Source organism: Mus pahari, chromosome 1, assembly GCF_900095145.1.
Source record: "Mus pahari chromosome 1, PAHARI_EIJ_v1.1, whole genome shotgun sequence".
In the NCBI taxonomy this organism is placed as follows: Eukaryota; Metazoa; Chordata; class Mammalia; order Rodentia; family Muridae; genus Mus; species Mus pahari.
In genome coordinates, this window is record NC_034590.1 from 128,651,789 (window position 1) to 128,668,651 (window position 16,863).

Here is a 16,863-nt window from a genome sequence, read left to right on the forward strand (position 1 = left end):
AAAAAAAAAAGATTTTGTTCATTTCATCTAAGTTTTATAATTTATTGGCATAAAACTATTGGCGGTATTTCTTTATCACCCATTTATTTGGATAAAGCCATACGCAAACGTCCTTCTGTGGTTCTTTCAAAAATCTTTTACTGTCCTTGTTTTTTTTTTTCTACTGTTTTACTATTTTAGCAAATGACACTTAGAAAGCACACTAAAAGCACAAATAATAAAAGAAAAACTAACTTGCACCTCATTAACATTAAAAATATCTATGCTTCTAAAATACTGCCAGAACAGTAGAAAACACTTGAAACTCATATAGCTGGTAAAAGACCAATTAGAATGCACAAAGTATTTGGTAATTTATCAATAAGAAGACAGATAACCCATTACATGACCCGGAGAGCCAGAGCAGTACAGATGCACATGTATTAGCACATCAACAAACTCTCCTCAGTGGGTGGAGATGGCTCAGGGGGTAACTATGCTCACTGCCAAGCCTGGTGGTGGCACTCACATGGCAGAAGAGAACCAAAGCCTGTGAGCTGTAAATGTGATTTCCATATGCACGCCATGGTACTTCTCTACATCTTCCCACAAATAAATGTTTAAATAAATAGGATCATTTTCAGTCATACAAGACCCAGTGAGAAGCTAAGTTCACACCCCTAGGAAGGCATGAACAAACCCGACAAACAATAGTAACTGCTGTAGGAAAGGCTGAGAAGTCACAGTGCTCACACACTGAAAAACCAACATGAGAAATGGTGGAGTCACTGTAAGCCACATGGGAAATTATTAGAGTGAATTTGTTAAAAGACTAAATATGATTAAACATTATTACTATGTGACTCAGCAAACACTCTTAGGTATATACATACATCAGAAATGAAAAGCTTAAGTTTACATAAAAATACATACATACTAAACATCATCATACTTGTAAAATGTAAAACCAATCCAGATTTCAAGTGACCAATGAATAGGCAGAATGTAACAAACTCATATAAAGAATTATTACTTGGTCATAAAAAGGAATGAAGTACTAATACATGTTACAACATAGAGAAACCTTAAAAATATGCTAAGAGATAGGGGTACAAATGGCCCGGAGTGATGGGGATGAATAGGATATTTCACTGTATACATGTATGAAATTCTCATAAAAAATATGAACTAAGTCCTCAACAAACACCATACACTAAGATTTTGTGCATATAAATATTATGGGCAAAGAGTATATTAACATCTGAGATGTGATGAGAGATTCTTGAATTTCATCAGGTAATGACAACTTTATTCAGAGTTTGTAGTATTTTCTTAGACCTTCTCTTTTCATAACATTTTCTGTCAAATGCTGTCACTCCACATCTTACCTCTGTTTTCTCAGTCACTTCAGCTTTTGTGACAAGGTCTGCTAGGGCATACACAAATCCAAGATCCAAACTGAGATCCATTTCTTGAATCAATACTTTGAAATACCTGTATTAAAATGTAGTAAACAAATAAACAAACAAATTGAGTAAATACATTAAGGGAATTAGATAAGATAAATGAGATGAACTTTAGCGCTTTGAAACTTGGGACTAAATGAACAAATTCAATAAATTGTGCAACAGCAAGTAACTCCAAATAGGAAAGTGGCCACAGAAAAGAAACTGACTACTGACAGGTCATGGAACAGGCCATTACACCACAACAATAATAAACAAATACATGTGGTAAATCACTATATTTAAATAAAAAAAATTAATTAAAAAAGCAAGTCCTAAAAGTATTTTATAGTTTGAAATATTTTGAGAAAATAGGACATTAATCTAGCTAGCTAAAGAGACGGCTCAGTGGTTAAGAGAATTCACTGGCTTCTCTTCCAGAGGACAAAGGTTTGAGTCACACCATCCACAGAGGGCTCATAATTGTCTGTAATTCCAGCCCCAGGGTACACATGCCCTCTTCAGGTCTTAGCAAGCACCTCACATATATAATGGTATGCAGGGAAGACACTCATACACATAAAAATAAAAGGAAAATTTTAAATTAGAAAATAAAAATAAGAGAATGTTTAACTATACATATGCATAATAATATATTATTTATTTTTAAATTGTATCTTTTTATCAGTGTGCACGTGTGTGGGTCATATGTGACACAGTTCATTGCAGAGGCAGCTCTTTCCTTCCACCTTTCTGTGGGCTCCAGGGATCAAAGTCAGGTTTTACTAGGCTTGTGCTGCAAGAGGCTTTACCCACTGAGCTCTCTCACTAGCCGTAACAGAACACTTTTAAGGGACGGGAACGTAGAGTCCATGTCGGTGATGAGGAGAAACAGAGGAAGCCATCACCTAGGTGGATGCTGGGCTCCCTAATCTGCTTCTTGGAATGCGGGAGTTGTGAATAAAGATGGAAATTTTACTTTTGTCACTGTTCCTAAAACAATGTATGGTCATTATAAGTAACTCGAGACAGGAAAAAATGTGTATAAAAGTAAAATAATAAAGTACCTGAGGTCTAGGGACAACTATTGTTAACCTTTACATATATTATATTCAGAATCTTCTGACTTTCTAAGATTATGAAATAATAGATTTTATTTTACCTTTAAATTTTATTATTTTACACTTAAATATCTGGCTCACATAAAATTTGGTTTTAACAAGAACAAAAATGTATTCAAATGTTTAGACAAAACAATTAAATAAACACACAAGAACTATATGAAGATACTTACTTAATGCGTGATATTTGGGAATGTCCTGCAGATCTCATGACAATACTGACATCTGTAAATGGCTTTGGTGCTGTGAAGGTTAAAAATATGATTATGCTCATCACATTTTAAGCCAAGGGATGGGCACTGTCTTTAAATTTAATATACATATCAATGGAAATTTATCATGTAGTTAATCAGCAGCATCAAATAAAATTAATGGTATCTCCAAGATCATTTAGTCTTCCTTTCAGTCCTCAGAACAACCTTTTAAGATATCTGCAGCCACTTGAAGGATAATTATAAAAACTAATGACATTATACTAGAAGTATGAATTAGAGACAATAGCAAGTTGTGCAAACACAGTCTAGAGGCTTGCATGGTTCGGCTCCTAAGTTGACTAGCATATGTATGTAAGAGAGTGAGAAGACCTGCAAGGAAATTGTAAACAAAAGCCACTACAAAGTGTGATGTCCATGATTTAAGGTCTGTGGTGGGAACACAGAAAAAGGAAGCAAAGAGAGGCAGAATGTAAAGGTGGCAGGGAGCAAAGAGAAAAGTACAGTGGTGAGGGATAAACAAGAAAGAGAAGAAACACAAAAGAACGAAGAAAGGTTGAAGAGAGTGTCAGTTATTCTCATTTGGAGAACACAGGACCATTCAGAAAATGGGGGCTGGAGAACTGACTAAAGGGTCAACGGCACTTGTGCTCTTCCCAGCACCTATACTGGCAGCTCACAACCACCATAACTCCAGTTCCAGGGGATCTGACGCCCTCTTCTGGTCACTGCAGGAACCAAGCATGCATATGTAAACATACATTCTTAGACATATACATAAAGCAAACAATACAATCTTTAAAAATACCCACTGGATCTAAATTTTCTCATTGTTTATTCAGTTTCTAATATTTTAAACATTATAGGTTATTAATTAGTTTACGTATCAGTAGTATGTCTTAAAATTCCTATTTCTAAAAATAACACATGTATTTTAAAATAACCTTTCTTATACTTTAGCATTCGCATGGTTTAAGGTTCTGATGGATAACTCCTAGTCCTTCATTAAGCAGTTTTATTATCTAATGATCTTTAAAAACTAAATTTGAGAATGCTACTGTTATAGCCAAATAAACCAACTAGCCACAGAACTGTATACCACAATCTAAAAGTAACACAAACCTGAGTCCATGGTGACAGACCTTGGAGGTTTAATAGGATAAAACACGAAAGGAAAAATAGCACCATGAATCTGATTTTGGATCTAAGAAAATGAGACAACAATTAGTTTATAGCATATCACACACAACCTAACTACAAGCATTCCTCCTGTCTGCAGCTTCCGGCCTCCCTTCTTTTGTCTTCCTCCTTATCTTTTCTTTTTCTTTCTCTCAAACTGATCCTCCCCGCTTCATGACATCTTTCCTTCTTAGACAGAGAGTCTCATTCCATAGCACAGGCTGGCCTTGGACTCATGGTGATCCTCCTGCCTCAGCTTCTCAAGTGCTGGGATTACAGATACGTCTAATTCTGGTTTCTTTTCCAGTTTGTTTTTACATCTTGTCTTCATTGGCCTTATACTAGATAAAACAGACCACGGGACATATCTGGGGTTTTACTGCTCTGCCTTCATTTTCAGACTCACCTGTATTCGGTAAATCTGGATTCTGAATGACGACTGATGTGCAGATGTGTTATATTCTACTTTTAGTGCTGGCAGGTAATTTCTCCGGACAGCTATCACATGTGGTTGCAGAATTTTCATGTCATTGCCACTAGGTGTTAAACGAACCTGAAAAATATTGCCCCTCCATAATGAGATGGGTTTTTGTTTTGACCATTTATTAAAATTATAAATTTATATAAAATAACTTTGAGACACCCTAAATTTAAAATGTCAAGTCTATAGAAGAGAGTGGCGAGGTGGGAAATGAGTGGAAGCAAAGTATAATGATACAGTTGTGAAGCCATGACCTTGTATGCTAACTGAGAAAACACATTAAAGCTGAACATTCATACGTGCATCTCAGAATTCCGGTGGCAGAGACAGAGGACTGCCATCCTCAAGGACAACTTGGTCCACATGGCGAGTGTCAGGCCAGCTAGGGCAAAAGTAACTAAACCAAATCAAAACCCAAACAAAAAGTTTCTAAAATCTTTATGTTTATACCCCTAAATTAGAATATATATTCATTCAAAGATTATAGCTTGGCTACATTGCTTTTATATTTAATTTCTAAAACTGGTTTTAATAAAATAACCCAATAAAAGAAAAATAATCTTAAAATAAGAAAATTTGGTTTCTTGTTACTTTAGAGATTTAGTTACTAGAATCTTGAGCATGGTTCAATTTTTGTAATATAACTATTCTTTTAAACAAAGGTGATATGAAGTCTATACATTTGTGTTAACTACGTGTTTTTTCATGTAGGAGTCAGTTTCTCCTTACAATTCAGAAGTAATTCAAACTAGACTGTAAAATTACAAGTTCACATTAGTACTTTTAACTTACTGGAATGTTATTGTCCAACTCGACAACCTTGTCCTCCAAGGGTGAAGACTCTGTGTACTCCCTGAACTCCTTCTCCAGCTTCTCTGTGTGTTTCACACTCATTGGCTTCCACCTGGCCTTTTTCTTCGGTTTTGCCTCCCAAACCACATCAGAACTTACATATGAAAGCAGAAATCACTGTATTAGTTTATAGCCATTTAGCTAATGTATGTACTTATTTAATATGCTTTAGCTTTTATTCAGTTAGTACTCTAGGTAGAAGTAAAACATTCCTGAACATCCCTGCCATTCTTCATTTTAGCTAGGGAGTTAGAGAAAATACATAGTAATCACAAATCAATTTGAGTATCTGGGAGAGAGAAATGTTTCTGAACCAAGAAAATGTATATAGTCTAAGATGGATCTGCAGTCTAATCTACCAGGAATGTTATTAAAAAGGAATGGTCACTAGGCCCTATTAAGAAGGTGCCCCTTAAGGGAGACAATGAGGGTAAAACATTTCAGACACATGAGCAGCTTCACCAAATACCCTTGAGCAGTAGAGTACTGCAGTGCACAAAGAATAGAGACTAGCATGATGGAACACACGGGGGTAGAGATAATAGAAGCTAGTGAGAAGACCAGCAAGGTAAAACCTTTGAGGGACAGAGTTTTAGTTTTCAAATATGAATGCATCTAACCTTGTAATGCCTATGTAGGCTACTTCTTGCTTTGTATAGTTATTGACAAGGGAAATCCCGACATCCTGTAAGGCCAGCACAACTTCCAGCTCTGCTAATTCTGCCTTTTCACTTTCATATGTTACTTGAAACACTTTTGGATCTTCAGTGAATAAAATAATACGCTGCAGGCCTTCAAAGAACGACACTAAATAAATGGTTTTTTTCCCCACACTTATGGGCGTCATCATATCCTAAAAGAAAACAAGGGAATAGGAGTTTGTACTCTGCACAGAACCCAATAAGCAGGAAGTCTATACCTGACATTTACATGGTAAGAATACAAACAGCCTTACTGCCTAAGGCTGAGGTAGCAAACCAAAGGAACACACCTCTCACATGAGCTATTTCAGACAATTCATGACAATCAACAGAATGAATATCTGTACAATACTTTGAATATTTTCTCACTAAAATAACCTCATGTCAGCTGCTACATTATAATGACATTGTTAATCATAAAGCCAAATCAGTTAAATGCTTTTTAGATCATAATAAACTCTGATGTCTTATAGGCTAAATCAGTAACACAAAATATTTTTTTCCTACTACATTTTAACTCTATGGTAAATACAGTACATATTAAAGGTTGTTTAAACCTCAAGTTCACATTTCCTTACATTGCAGAGTAAGAAAGGGTACTTGCTATCTCAGTCACAAGCCTTATAAAGCACTGATGCAGCCAGGTGTAATAATTCACAATCTACACTCTACACATCTATAATCATAAGACTTGGGAGGCTAAGGCAAAAGGATTGCCATGAGCTCAAACTAACCACGGCTACAATGGGAGCCCTTGTTTCAAATTATAAGACAAATAAAATTCATATATAACAACAACAACAACAACAACAAAATACAGTACTGATGTTTTCCACAGGGCTAATGACTTAGGAAACTCCTTTATAAATACTGGGTTTGGAGACATTAGATGACTCAACAAAAGCCGAGTGACTTGAGTCTGTCTCTAGGACTCCTGGCAGAAGAGAAATGATTCACATAAGTTGTCCTCTGACTTCCTCATGAGGGTCTGAGGTACATTTGCACTCATATGTATATGTCCATACACATATCCACATATATAATACCATAAAGATAAAAATTAAAAGTTAATGAATGAACATTATATTGATATCAGGTCTTTAAATTTAATGATTAAAAAATGAAGCAAATTAAGTTAACCATAAATTCTAGCTAATATTCTGATTAATAGAAAAGTTTAATATTTAGTTCACATTTATGTTACAAAGGAATTAAAAATTGAAGTTACCATAAATTATCTAGTTACTATAACACTACCTACAAAAACTAAAATAAAATACATAGTACTGGAATTTCAGACAATTAAGAAAATATGTATTTTCTTTTTCTTTTTTAATATTTTTTATTAGATATTTTATTCATTTACATTTCAAATGCTATCCCCTTTCCTAGTTTCCTCTCCGAAAATTCCCTATCCCCTCCCCCTGCTCCCCAGCCCACCCACTCCCACTTCCTGGCCCTGGCATTCCCCTGTACTGGGGCATATGATCTTCGCAAGAACAAGGGCCTCTCCTCCCATTGGTGGCGACTAGGCCATCTTCTGCTACATATGCAGCTAGAGACACGAGCTCTGGGGGGTACTGGTTAGTTCATATGAAAACATGTATTTTCAAATCAGAATCACTAATATACCAAATTTCAGACTTATCTTTATAAATTTCAAACACTCATTATTATTTAACTATGCAATGTGATAATCAAGACATCATCTAGGCCTTTAATCCTTGGGAGAGAGAGGCAAGTGGATCTTGGTCAGCTGATGCCAGCCTGGCCTGCATAGCACATTCCAGGATAGCCAGGGTTATTAAGAGAGACCCTGTCTCAAAAAAACAAAGTAAACCAACTCAAACGAAAGAAAACAAACCCTACTAATAAAGAATTTTAAAAGGACCACAGTGCTAATTATATGAAATTTGCTTTAAAATCAAAATCAAACCAACTACTGCCTACATTGAAAGAAAATTTTTTAAAAATCCAACTAGTACAGGAAAGTACTAGTACTAGTATAGTAAAGAAATGGCTAGTGGTTAAAAGCACATGACACCCTGGAGGAGGACTCAGGTTCATTTTCCAGCATCCACATCATGCAGCTCACAACTACCATATGCATGCAGGCTGAAAGGATCTGACACCCGCTTCTGATGTCCATGGGAACCTGGATGCGTGTGGCACACGTACATAGTACTCAGGCACACACACCAACACATAAAAGTAACTAAGGTTTAAAAAATATACAAGTGATATGTACACATGAAACTTTGAACACAGCATTTCTTAACTGGTAAACATACTTTTTACTGAAGAAAAGTATACAAAGTAAAAATGCTTACAGAGGGCAGCAGGATGGACAGTGGTCAAGAGCTGTAGAACCAGTGATTTCAGAGCCTGAAATGATCATTTGTTTTTACTGCTTGCCACTGAGAAATGAACTCTTTTTAGTTTAGGTATCTTACAGAGCTGAATCTACTTAAGGTGTCTGTAAGTACAGGGTACAGATACTTAAGGGATGAATGCTGAATGAAGACCTCCTCAAGTCCACCACCTTTCCTAACAGTAAAACAGATGATGACAGACTTGCAGTTCTCGGTACTTACATCCTTATGGGTTACTTCACCATAGCTTTGCCCACAGCTCCACTTTAGCTTTCTAGAGCCCACTGGGTCGGCCCATGTATAATAGACTGCTTTTCCAGGAGGAAGAGAATCTTCTATTTCACCGAGAGAACTGATATTAGACAGTAAAAATATGTATTAAATTAAATGCAGTTGACAAATACATAAAAATCCTAAATATTTCATTCTTATCCTATTGAGATTTATAAAAATTCCTAGAAAAGGATTTTTTCCTTATACAAGAAAGGAGTAAGTCAGCTTTCTTTCAGAATGTTACACCTATTCCAATGAAAAAAATGTATATCAAAGAGAACAAAAATATTTGAAGGCAAATATTTTTATGAGGAAATAAAGATCGTCAAGTATCTAAAGTTACTTTTTGTTTTATTTTAAAATATTCTTATCCACATAAAACCTTAGCTTAATTAGTTCTTATTTCATAAGCAATGGTCTTGCTGTATATACTGGGTAGTTTCTGGCACTTGACACAAATAGAGTCTCTTGGGAAAATGGAACCTTAACTGAGGAATTCCTCCATCAGACTGGCCTGTGGGCATGTCGATGGGTTATTTTCCTGATTAATGACTGATGTGAGAGGGCCCAGCCTATTTTGAGCATGTCATCTTGGGCTGTGTAAGAAATCAAAGCAACCCAGGGTGAGAAAGTCAACAAACAGTATTAAGGAAACACAGTAAAAATGCTTGAAATTTGTGAAAATTTGGCACATCATATTTTTTTTAAGCCATGAAAAACATTTCAGGGCTGCAGTGATGGCTGAGTCAGTAAAGTGCTTATTATAAGCACTTAAAAGCATGAACCTGTAATCCTAACAACCGAAGAAGCAGAGACTTGAGGATGCCTGGAACTCAACGCCTCGTTAGTCTTTTTGACTCATTAAACTCCAGGTTAGGTAAGAGACCCTGTCCATAAGATGGAGAGCCAGAGAGGAATATAACCAACATCTACTTCTAGTCTCCATGCAAATACACATCTGTAACACAAACAAACATGTTTATATATACATACAGACCACATAATACATGTGTGATAGATGATAGACAGTTGAGACATAGAGAGACAGAAAGATACACGTAAACAGAAAGAGATGAAGACAGACAGACAGACAGACACACACACACACAGAGAGACATAGAGAGATAAGAGATACAGTGAGAGAGAGAGAGAGAGAGAGAGAGAGAGAGACAGACAGTCAGTCAGTCAGTCAGACACAGAGTAAATTAGCTAACTGTGGTGGTTCACACACATACGCCAAGTACTTAGTGGACCCAAGGCTGGTGAATCTTCTGAGCTTGAGGACAGTGTCAACTCCTAAGTTCAAAGTCAGCCTATACCACATAGTGAGATCCTGCCTCAAATGTCATGCACCAAAACAAGACAAAAGACAAAAGGCAAAATTTGAAGACCTTGACTGATTACGGTATTTCTTTACAAGACTTCACAATGACTAATATCTGTGGCAAGGACTTTAGTTCTTTCATGTGTCTTTGACTCATTTAAAAATGACTTTAATTACAAAATCAGTTCTACTTCTATATAATTGAATAAAAGGAATCATTTTTAACATAAACACAATAATAACATTAATAGCAATTTCTTAAGGAATTACTAGAAGGAGCTGAGGTTTCCTCATCCAAACATGCTAATCATAAATTACAGTACTGTAACAATCTCCTTACCTTTGGTTGTACTGAACAGGGTCACTCTTGGTATGATTTATTAATAGGAATGTAGCTGCTCCATCATGGTAATCTGAAAATGTAATAACTGTAGAGTGCTCAGCCAAGTTAACTTCTGCAATAATACCTCCAAGCTTAAAGGATGGAAAAAATTTTAATATGATCATTTTGCTCAGAATATTAACTGATAGCATTTAATGATAAAACTATTCATAACTTTATGGTTCGCTTTTTGTGAAGAATTAGAAGACAATCCAGACTTTTGTCATTTCTAGTTTATGATAAAACTCTATTATACACACATGAAATTTCAGTATATTCCAGTGTTTACTCTAGACATGTCTGCTAACTTTCTATATAACAAATTATTGTACATTTGTTTCACCCTTTCTTTCATAAAAATGAATGATGATTCAGTTATAGTAAAGGAGAAAAATTATCAGAAAATTATTTGTTATAAAAAGCAAAGAGTAGCGCTAAAATGTAAACATTAGTTTTTCCAATAATATACACAAAATAATGATCATGAACTTCAAAACAAAACACTCACCTCATTATTCAGTCTCAATAAAATACAACTATCTTGCTTGTTAAAATATATTCTTTTTGGAGGACCTTCACTCCTCTCAACTTGAATAAGAAGAATATTGGAGGCATTCTCAGGCCAAAAGGGGATACTCTAAAAATATATACCACATATATAAATAGATCTCATCATAAATAGTTATTTAATAGTCATTTAATAGCTTTGGAGAGTAGCAAGAAAACTTTAAACATTTCTGTCCACTCTGCTGCCATCACTCCCCAAACCGCAAGACTCAAAACAGAAGCATCACTCAGAAACCTATTCTCCATGTGGAAGTAAATGTATTCAAACTGCTGTGCATTCTAACCATCCTCAAGCCTGGTGCTCCTTTAGAGACCAAGTTTCACAGTGAGTTTTAATGTTTAATAACCTAACATATAAAATAACAAGGCAGCACTATGTAGGGGATCTCTTAAGACTGGACAATATGCCAAGAATTTTGTTGCTGTTGGTTTTTTTGTTTTGTTTTGTTTTGTTTTGTTTCTTTTAACCTTTGTACCTGGAAAGGAGAGACTAAGCTTAACAAGAGGTAATAATGTTGGCCATACATCTTAAAATAATCATTACAAGTCAAATAAGAATGCAAAACTTTATGATAGCAAAAATAATTTTTCAAAGAGAAGACTGAAAAAGATAAAATAAAAATTGAAAAACACTATAGGTGTAGTTTTTGAAAGTTTTTGGAATCACTCACATTATCTGTGAGTGGTAAAATATGCAAGATGAGAATAAGTTAAAGTATAGAAAAGATATGTCTACAAAGCATACAAAGGTAAAAGAAAGCTATAGTTACCACCATATAGATGCATCTAGAATTCTACTTCCAAAAACTAAGAACAGACTGGACACTTGTTAACAATTAGAGAAGTAAATCTTGTTAAGTCAACAAACATTTATTGAGACTCTAATTATGTTTAATCAATAATCAAAATCTTTTATGGTTTGTTTTTATGTTTTGAGACATATCCCTGGCTGTCCTGAAACTATGTAGACCAGGGTAGCTTGAACTAGCAGCAACCTGCCTCTCCCTCACAAGCACTGAGATTAAAGGTGTTAATCACCACTCTTGGCTCTGTTTGCCTTTTTATTCATTTATTTATTTATTTTTCCTGGCTAGCCATTTCTTAGTATACAGCAAGAAAATTCTACAGTGTTTAATCATTGATTAAACCTTTTAAAAAATAATCATTTTATTCGTTTATATTTCAAATGATATCCCCCTTCCTGGTTACCCCTTCACAATGCCCCCTCCCAGCCAGCCCCCCCCCCCCTCTACTTTGCCTCTATGAGGATGCTCTTCCACTGATCCATCCACTCCTGCCACACTGTTCCAGTATCCCCCTACATTGGGACATCAAGCCTCCCTCCCCTCCTATTGAAGTCAGATAAGGCCATCTTCTGCTACATATATATCATGCTCCCTCCATGTATACTCTTTGGTTGGTGGTATAGTTCTCGAGAGCTGTGCATGGTCCAGTTGGTTGATACTGTTCTTCCTATGGGGTTGCAATCCTCTTCAGCTCCTTCAGTCCTTCCCTTAGCTCTTCCACTGGGGTCCCCAGGCTCTGAGTATGTACATCTGTATTGGTCAAGTGCTGATAGAACTTCACAGGGAACAGCCATACCAGGCTCCTGTCTGCAAGCACTTTTTGGCATTAGCAAGTGTGTGGGGGCTGCTGTCTGCAGATGAAATGGATCCCTAGAGAGGGTGGTCTCTAGATGGATGGCCTATCCTTCAGTCTGTTTTTTTTTTTTTTTTTTTTGGCCCTATCTTTCCTTTGGACAGGAACATTTCTGGGTAAAAAACGTTTGAGATGCATGGGTAGCCCCATCCTTCAACTGGGGGCTATGCCTATCTAATGGAGGTGGTCTCTACAGGCTCTCTCCCCCCTTTGTTGGGTATTTCAGCTAATCACCTTTGGGTCCTGGGAGCCTCTTGCTTCCATGGAGTCTGAGACTTTCTAATGGCTATTTCCAGTTCCCCACCCCCCACAGGTACATATTTCTATTCAATTTTCTGACCCTCTATACTTCTTCCTGCCCTTTTTTCCCCCTCCCCTTCCTCTCTCTCTCTCCCAGGTTCCACCTTCCCTCTACCTCCTGTGATTATTTTGTTCCTGTTCTATGTAGGATTGAAGTATCTGCACTTTGGTCTTCCTTCTTAAGCTGCATATATGGTTTGTGGGTTGTACTGAAAGAATTCTGAGCTTTTGGGATAAAATCCACTTCTCAGTGAATACAGACCATGTGTGTTCTTTTGTGATTGGTCAGGATGCTATTTTCTAGTTCCATCCATTTGTCTGTGAATTTCATGAAGTCATTGTTTTAAATAGCTGAGTACTACTCCATTGTGTAAATATACCACAATTTCTGTATCCATTCTTCTGTTGAGCAACATCTGGGCTGTTTCCAGTTTCTGGCTACTATAAATAAGGCTGTTGTAAACATAGTTCAGCATGTGTCCTTGCTATATGTTGGAGTATCTTTTGGGTATATACTCATGAGTAGAACAGTTGAGTCTTCAAGTAGAACTATTTCTAATTTTCTGAGGAATTGCCAGATTGATTTCCAAAGTGTTTTTACCAGCTTGCAGTTCTACCAGCTATGGAGGAGTGTTCCTCTTTCTCCACATTCTCACCTTCATCAGCAGTCACCTGAATTTTTGATCTTAGCCATCCTGACTGGTGAGAGGTGGGATCTCAGGGTTGTTTTGATTTGCATTTCCCTGATNACTAAGGATGCTGAACATTTCTTTAGGTGCTTCTCAGCCATTTGGTATTCCTCAGTTGAAAATTCTTTGTTTAGCTCTGTACCCTATTTTTTTTTTTTAATAGGGTTATTTGATTCTCTGGGAGTCTATCGCCTTTTTTTTTTTTTTTTTTTTGTATATATTGAATATTAGCACTCTATCAGATATAAGAATGGTAAAGATCTTTTCCCAATCTGTTGGTTGTCCTTTTGTTCTACTGAAAGTGTCCTTTGCCTTACAGAAGCTTTGCAATTTTATGAGATCCCATTTGTCAATTCTTGATTTTAGACCATAAGCCATTGGTGTTGAATTCAGGAAATTTTCTCTGTGCCCATGACTCTTCGCCACTTTTTCCTCTATTAGTTTTAGTGTATCTGGTTTTATGTGGAGGTCCTTGAGCCACTTGGACTTGAGCTTTGTACAAGGAGATATGAGTGGGTGGATTTACATTCTTCTACATGCTAACCACCAGCTGAACCAGCACCATTTGTTAAAAAAGCTGTCTTTTTCCCACTGGATGGTTTTAGCTCCTTTGTCAATTATCAAGTGACCATAGATGTGTGGGTTCATTTCTGGGTCTTCAATTCTATTCCACTGATCTTCCTGCCTGTCTCTGTACCAATACCACACAGTTTTTATCACTATTGCTCTGTAATACAGCTTAATGTCAGGGATGGTGATTCTACCAGAGGTTCTTTTATTGTTGAGAAGAGTTTTCACTATCTTGGGTCTTTTGTTATTCCAAATGAATTTGCAAATTGCTCTTTCTAACTCTATGAGGAATTGATTAGGAATTCTGATGGGGATTGCATTGACTCTGTAGATTGCTTTTGGGAAGATGGTCACTTTTACTATATTAATCCTGCCGATCCATGAGCATGGGAGATCTTTCCATCTTCTGATGTCGTCTTCCATTTCCTTCTTCAGAGACTTGGAAGTTCTTGTCATACAGATCTTTCACTTGCTTGGTTAGAGTCTACCTATGTCCAGAGGTCAGGATTTTACACATCCTACAGCAACCTCTTCTGAATACCTAGAATAATTTTGCTCCCTTGATATGGATTACAGATTGGTCCTAGTTTAAAAGAAATATCATCATTTATAATACCATGTTTTAAACACAGAATTTTTTCCTTTGGATCCTCATTATAGTGCCATGAAATAGGTACTATTTTATTCATTCTTTGTTGGTGATACAACTAAGGCACAGAAAAGTTAAATAACCACCCTAGGGCCATACAAAACATGAAAGCTCCGTAAATCTAGTGCCAGGATTCATACTTTAACACTCAAAGTTTTACATTTCTATCTTTGATTACCTTTGAGAAATTGCAGCCATTTAAAATCAAGAACAGTGTCTTCTCTAGATCCCCCACAAGACCTAACACAGACTCCTTCTGAGACTCCTGGACACAAACATATATACCCTGTATTCTGTTTGTACCAGGGCCCGGTCATTTAGTACTGCTTGTCTTCCCTGCCTCCCTTTGGTCTTCCTTCTTGAGCTTCATGTGGCCTGTAAACTGTATTTTGGGTATTCTGAGCTTTTGGGCCAATATCCACTTATCAGTGAGTGCATACCATGTGTGTTCTTTTGTGATTGGGTTACCTTGCTCAGGATGATATTTTCTAGTTCCATCCATTTGCCTAAGAATTTCATGAAGTCATTGTTTTAATAGCTGAGTAGTACCCCATTGTGTAAATGTACCACATTTCCTGTATCCATTCCTCTGTTGAAGGACATCCAGGTTTTTTCCAGCTTCTGGCTATTATAAATAAGGCTGCTATGAACATAGTGGAGCATGTGTCCTTGTTATTTGCTGGAGCATCTTTTGGGTATATGCCCAGGGGTGGTATAGCTGGGTCCTCAGGTAGTACTATGTCCAATTTTCTGAGGAACTGCCAGACTGATTTCCAGAGTGGTTGTACCAGCTTGCAATCCCACTGGCAAGGGAGGAGTGTTCCTCTTTCTCCACATCCTCATCAGCATATGCTGTCACCTGAGTTTTTGATCTTAGCCATTCTGATTGTTTGGCTTCAGGTGGAATCTCAAGAGTAGTTTTAACTTGCATTTCTGTGATGACTAAGGATGCTGAACATTTCTTTAAGTGCTTCTCAGCCATTCAAGATTTCTCAGCTGAAAATTCTTTGTTTAGCTCTGTATCCCATTTTTAAATAGGGTTATTTGGTTCTCTGTAGTCTAACTTCTTGAATTCTTTGTAATATTTTGGATATTAGGCCTCTATTGGATATAAAGATATTTTCCCAATCTGTGGATTGCCCTTTTGTTCTATTGATAGTGTCCTTTGCCTTACAGAAGCTTTGCAATTTTATGAGGTCCTGTTTGTTGATTCTTGACCCAGAAATGAACCCACATACTTTTGGTCACTTGATCTTTGACAAAGAAGCCAAAACTATCCAATGGAAAAAAAGACAGTATTATTATTATTTTTTTTTGATCAATCCTTTTTAACAGGTTCCATTTTATTTTAAGGTAAAATATTTGTGATGGTTACAAAAATCTGCATTGTTACCCTTTATTCATACTATGGCTTTACCTTCTAATCTTTCCTTCTCTGTGATGCTTTGTATATGCTTGGCATGGGGAGTGCCACTATTAGGAGTTGTGGCCTTGTTGAAATATATGTGTCATTGTGGGCAAGACCCTCCTCCTAGCAGCCTTCAGATGAATATGTAGAACTCTCAGCTCCTTCTGCACCATGCCTGCCTGAATGCTGCCATGATCCCACCTTGATGATAATGAACTGAACCTCTGAACTTGTAAGCCAGCCCCAATTAAATGTTGTCCTTATAAGAGTTGCCTTGATCATGGTGTCTGCTCACAGCAGTACAACCCTAACTAAGACACTTTCCAATAATATTGGCTTTATTTTCCCTCCAAATATCAAAAACTCTCCTTCATTAATGTTTTATTCTGGTTTATACTGTCTCTCATGCTCATTCCCTAGATAAATGAAGTGGGAATTTCTGGTTTCATTAGAGACTCACTTGTGTCATATGATGAGAGGATGTTTTGCTGAGAACAGACACATGCTATTTTTCTGTAAGCTGCCTGGTAAAAGGCATGGGAAATTTTGCTGGAGCAGATGGCTAGAGAGGACGAGTGATATTTGGAAAGAGTGGACGACGTTCTGCTATTGGTTCGCCTTGCTGGTCTTCATTGGGCTTTTTAGCTGATCTTTGCAAAGAAGATCATTTGTTGTGGCTTCATTGAAAGAAATGCACCAA

General features: G+C 36.7%; 1 protein-coding gene across 4 annotated transcripts in view; it reads right to left on the bottom strand.

Moving 5' to 3' along the window:
• Window positions 1-16,863, bottom strand: part of Vps13a (vacuolar protein sorting 13 homolog A) — a 197,325-nt gene that overhangs the window by 52,850 nt on the left and 127,612 nt on the right. For all 4 annotated transcript variants that reach the window (XM_029542348.1, XM_021191562.2, XM_029542349.1 and 1 more), the window contains exons 51-59: window positions 10,830-10,958; window positions 10,280-10,413; window positions 8,565-8,694; window positions 5,890-6,122; window positions 5,210-5,363; window positions 4,343-4,489; window positions 3,880-3,961; window positions 2,719-2,788; window positions 1,368-1,473 (exon numbers count right to left, since the gene is read on the bottom strand). In XM_029542348.1, the coding sequence (XP_029398208.1) occupies window positions 1,368-1,473; window positions 2,719-2,788; window positions 3,880-3,961; window positions 4,343-4,489; window positions 5,210-5,363; window positions 5,890-6,122; window positions 8,565-8,694; window positions 10,280-10,413; window positions 10,830-10,958 (1,185 nt within the window). The remainder of the gene's footprint in view (window positions 1-1,367; window positions 1,474-2,718; window positions 2,789-3,879; window positions 3,962-4,342; window positions 4,490-5,209; window positions 5,364-5,889; window positions 6,123-8,564; window positions 8,695-10,279; window positions 10,414-10,829; window positions 10,959-16,863) is intronic.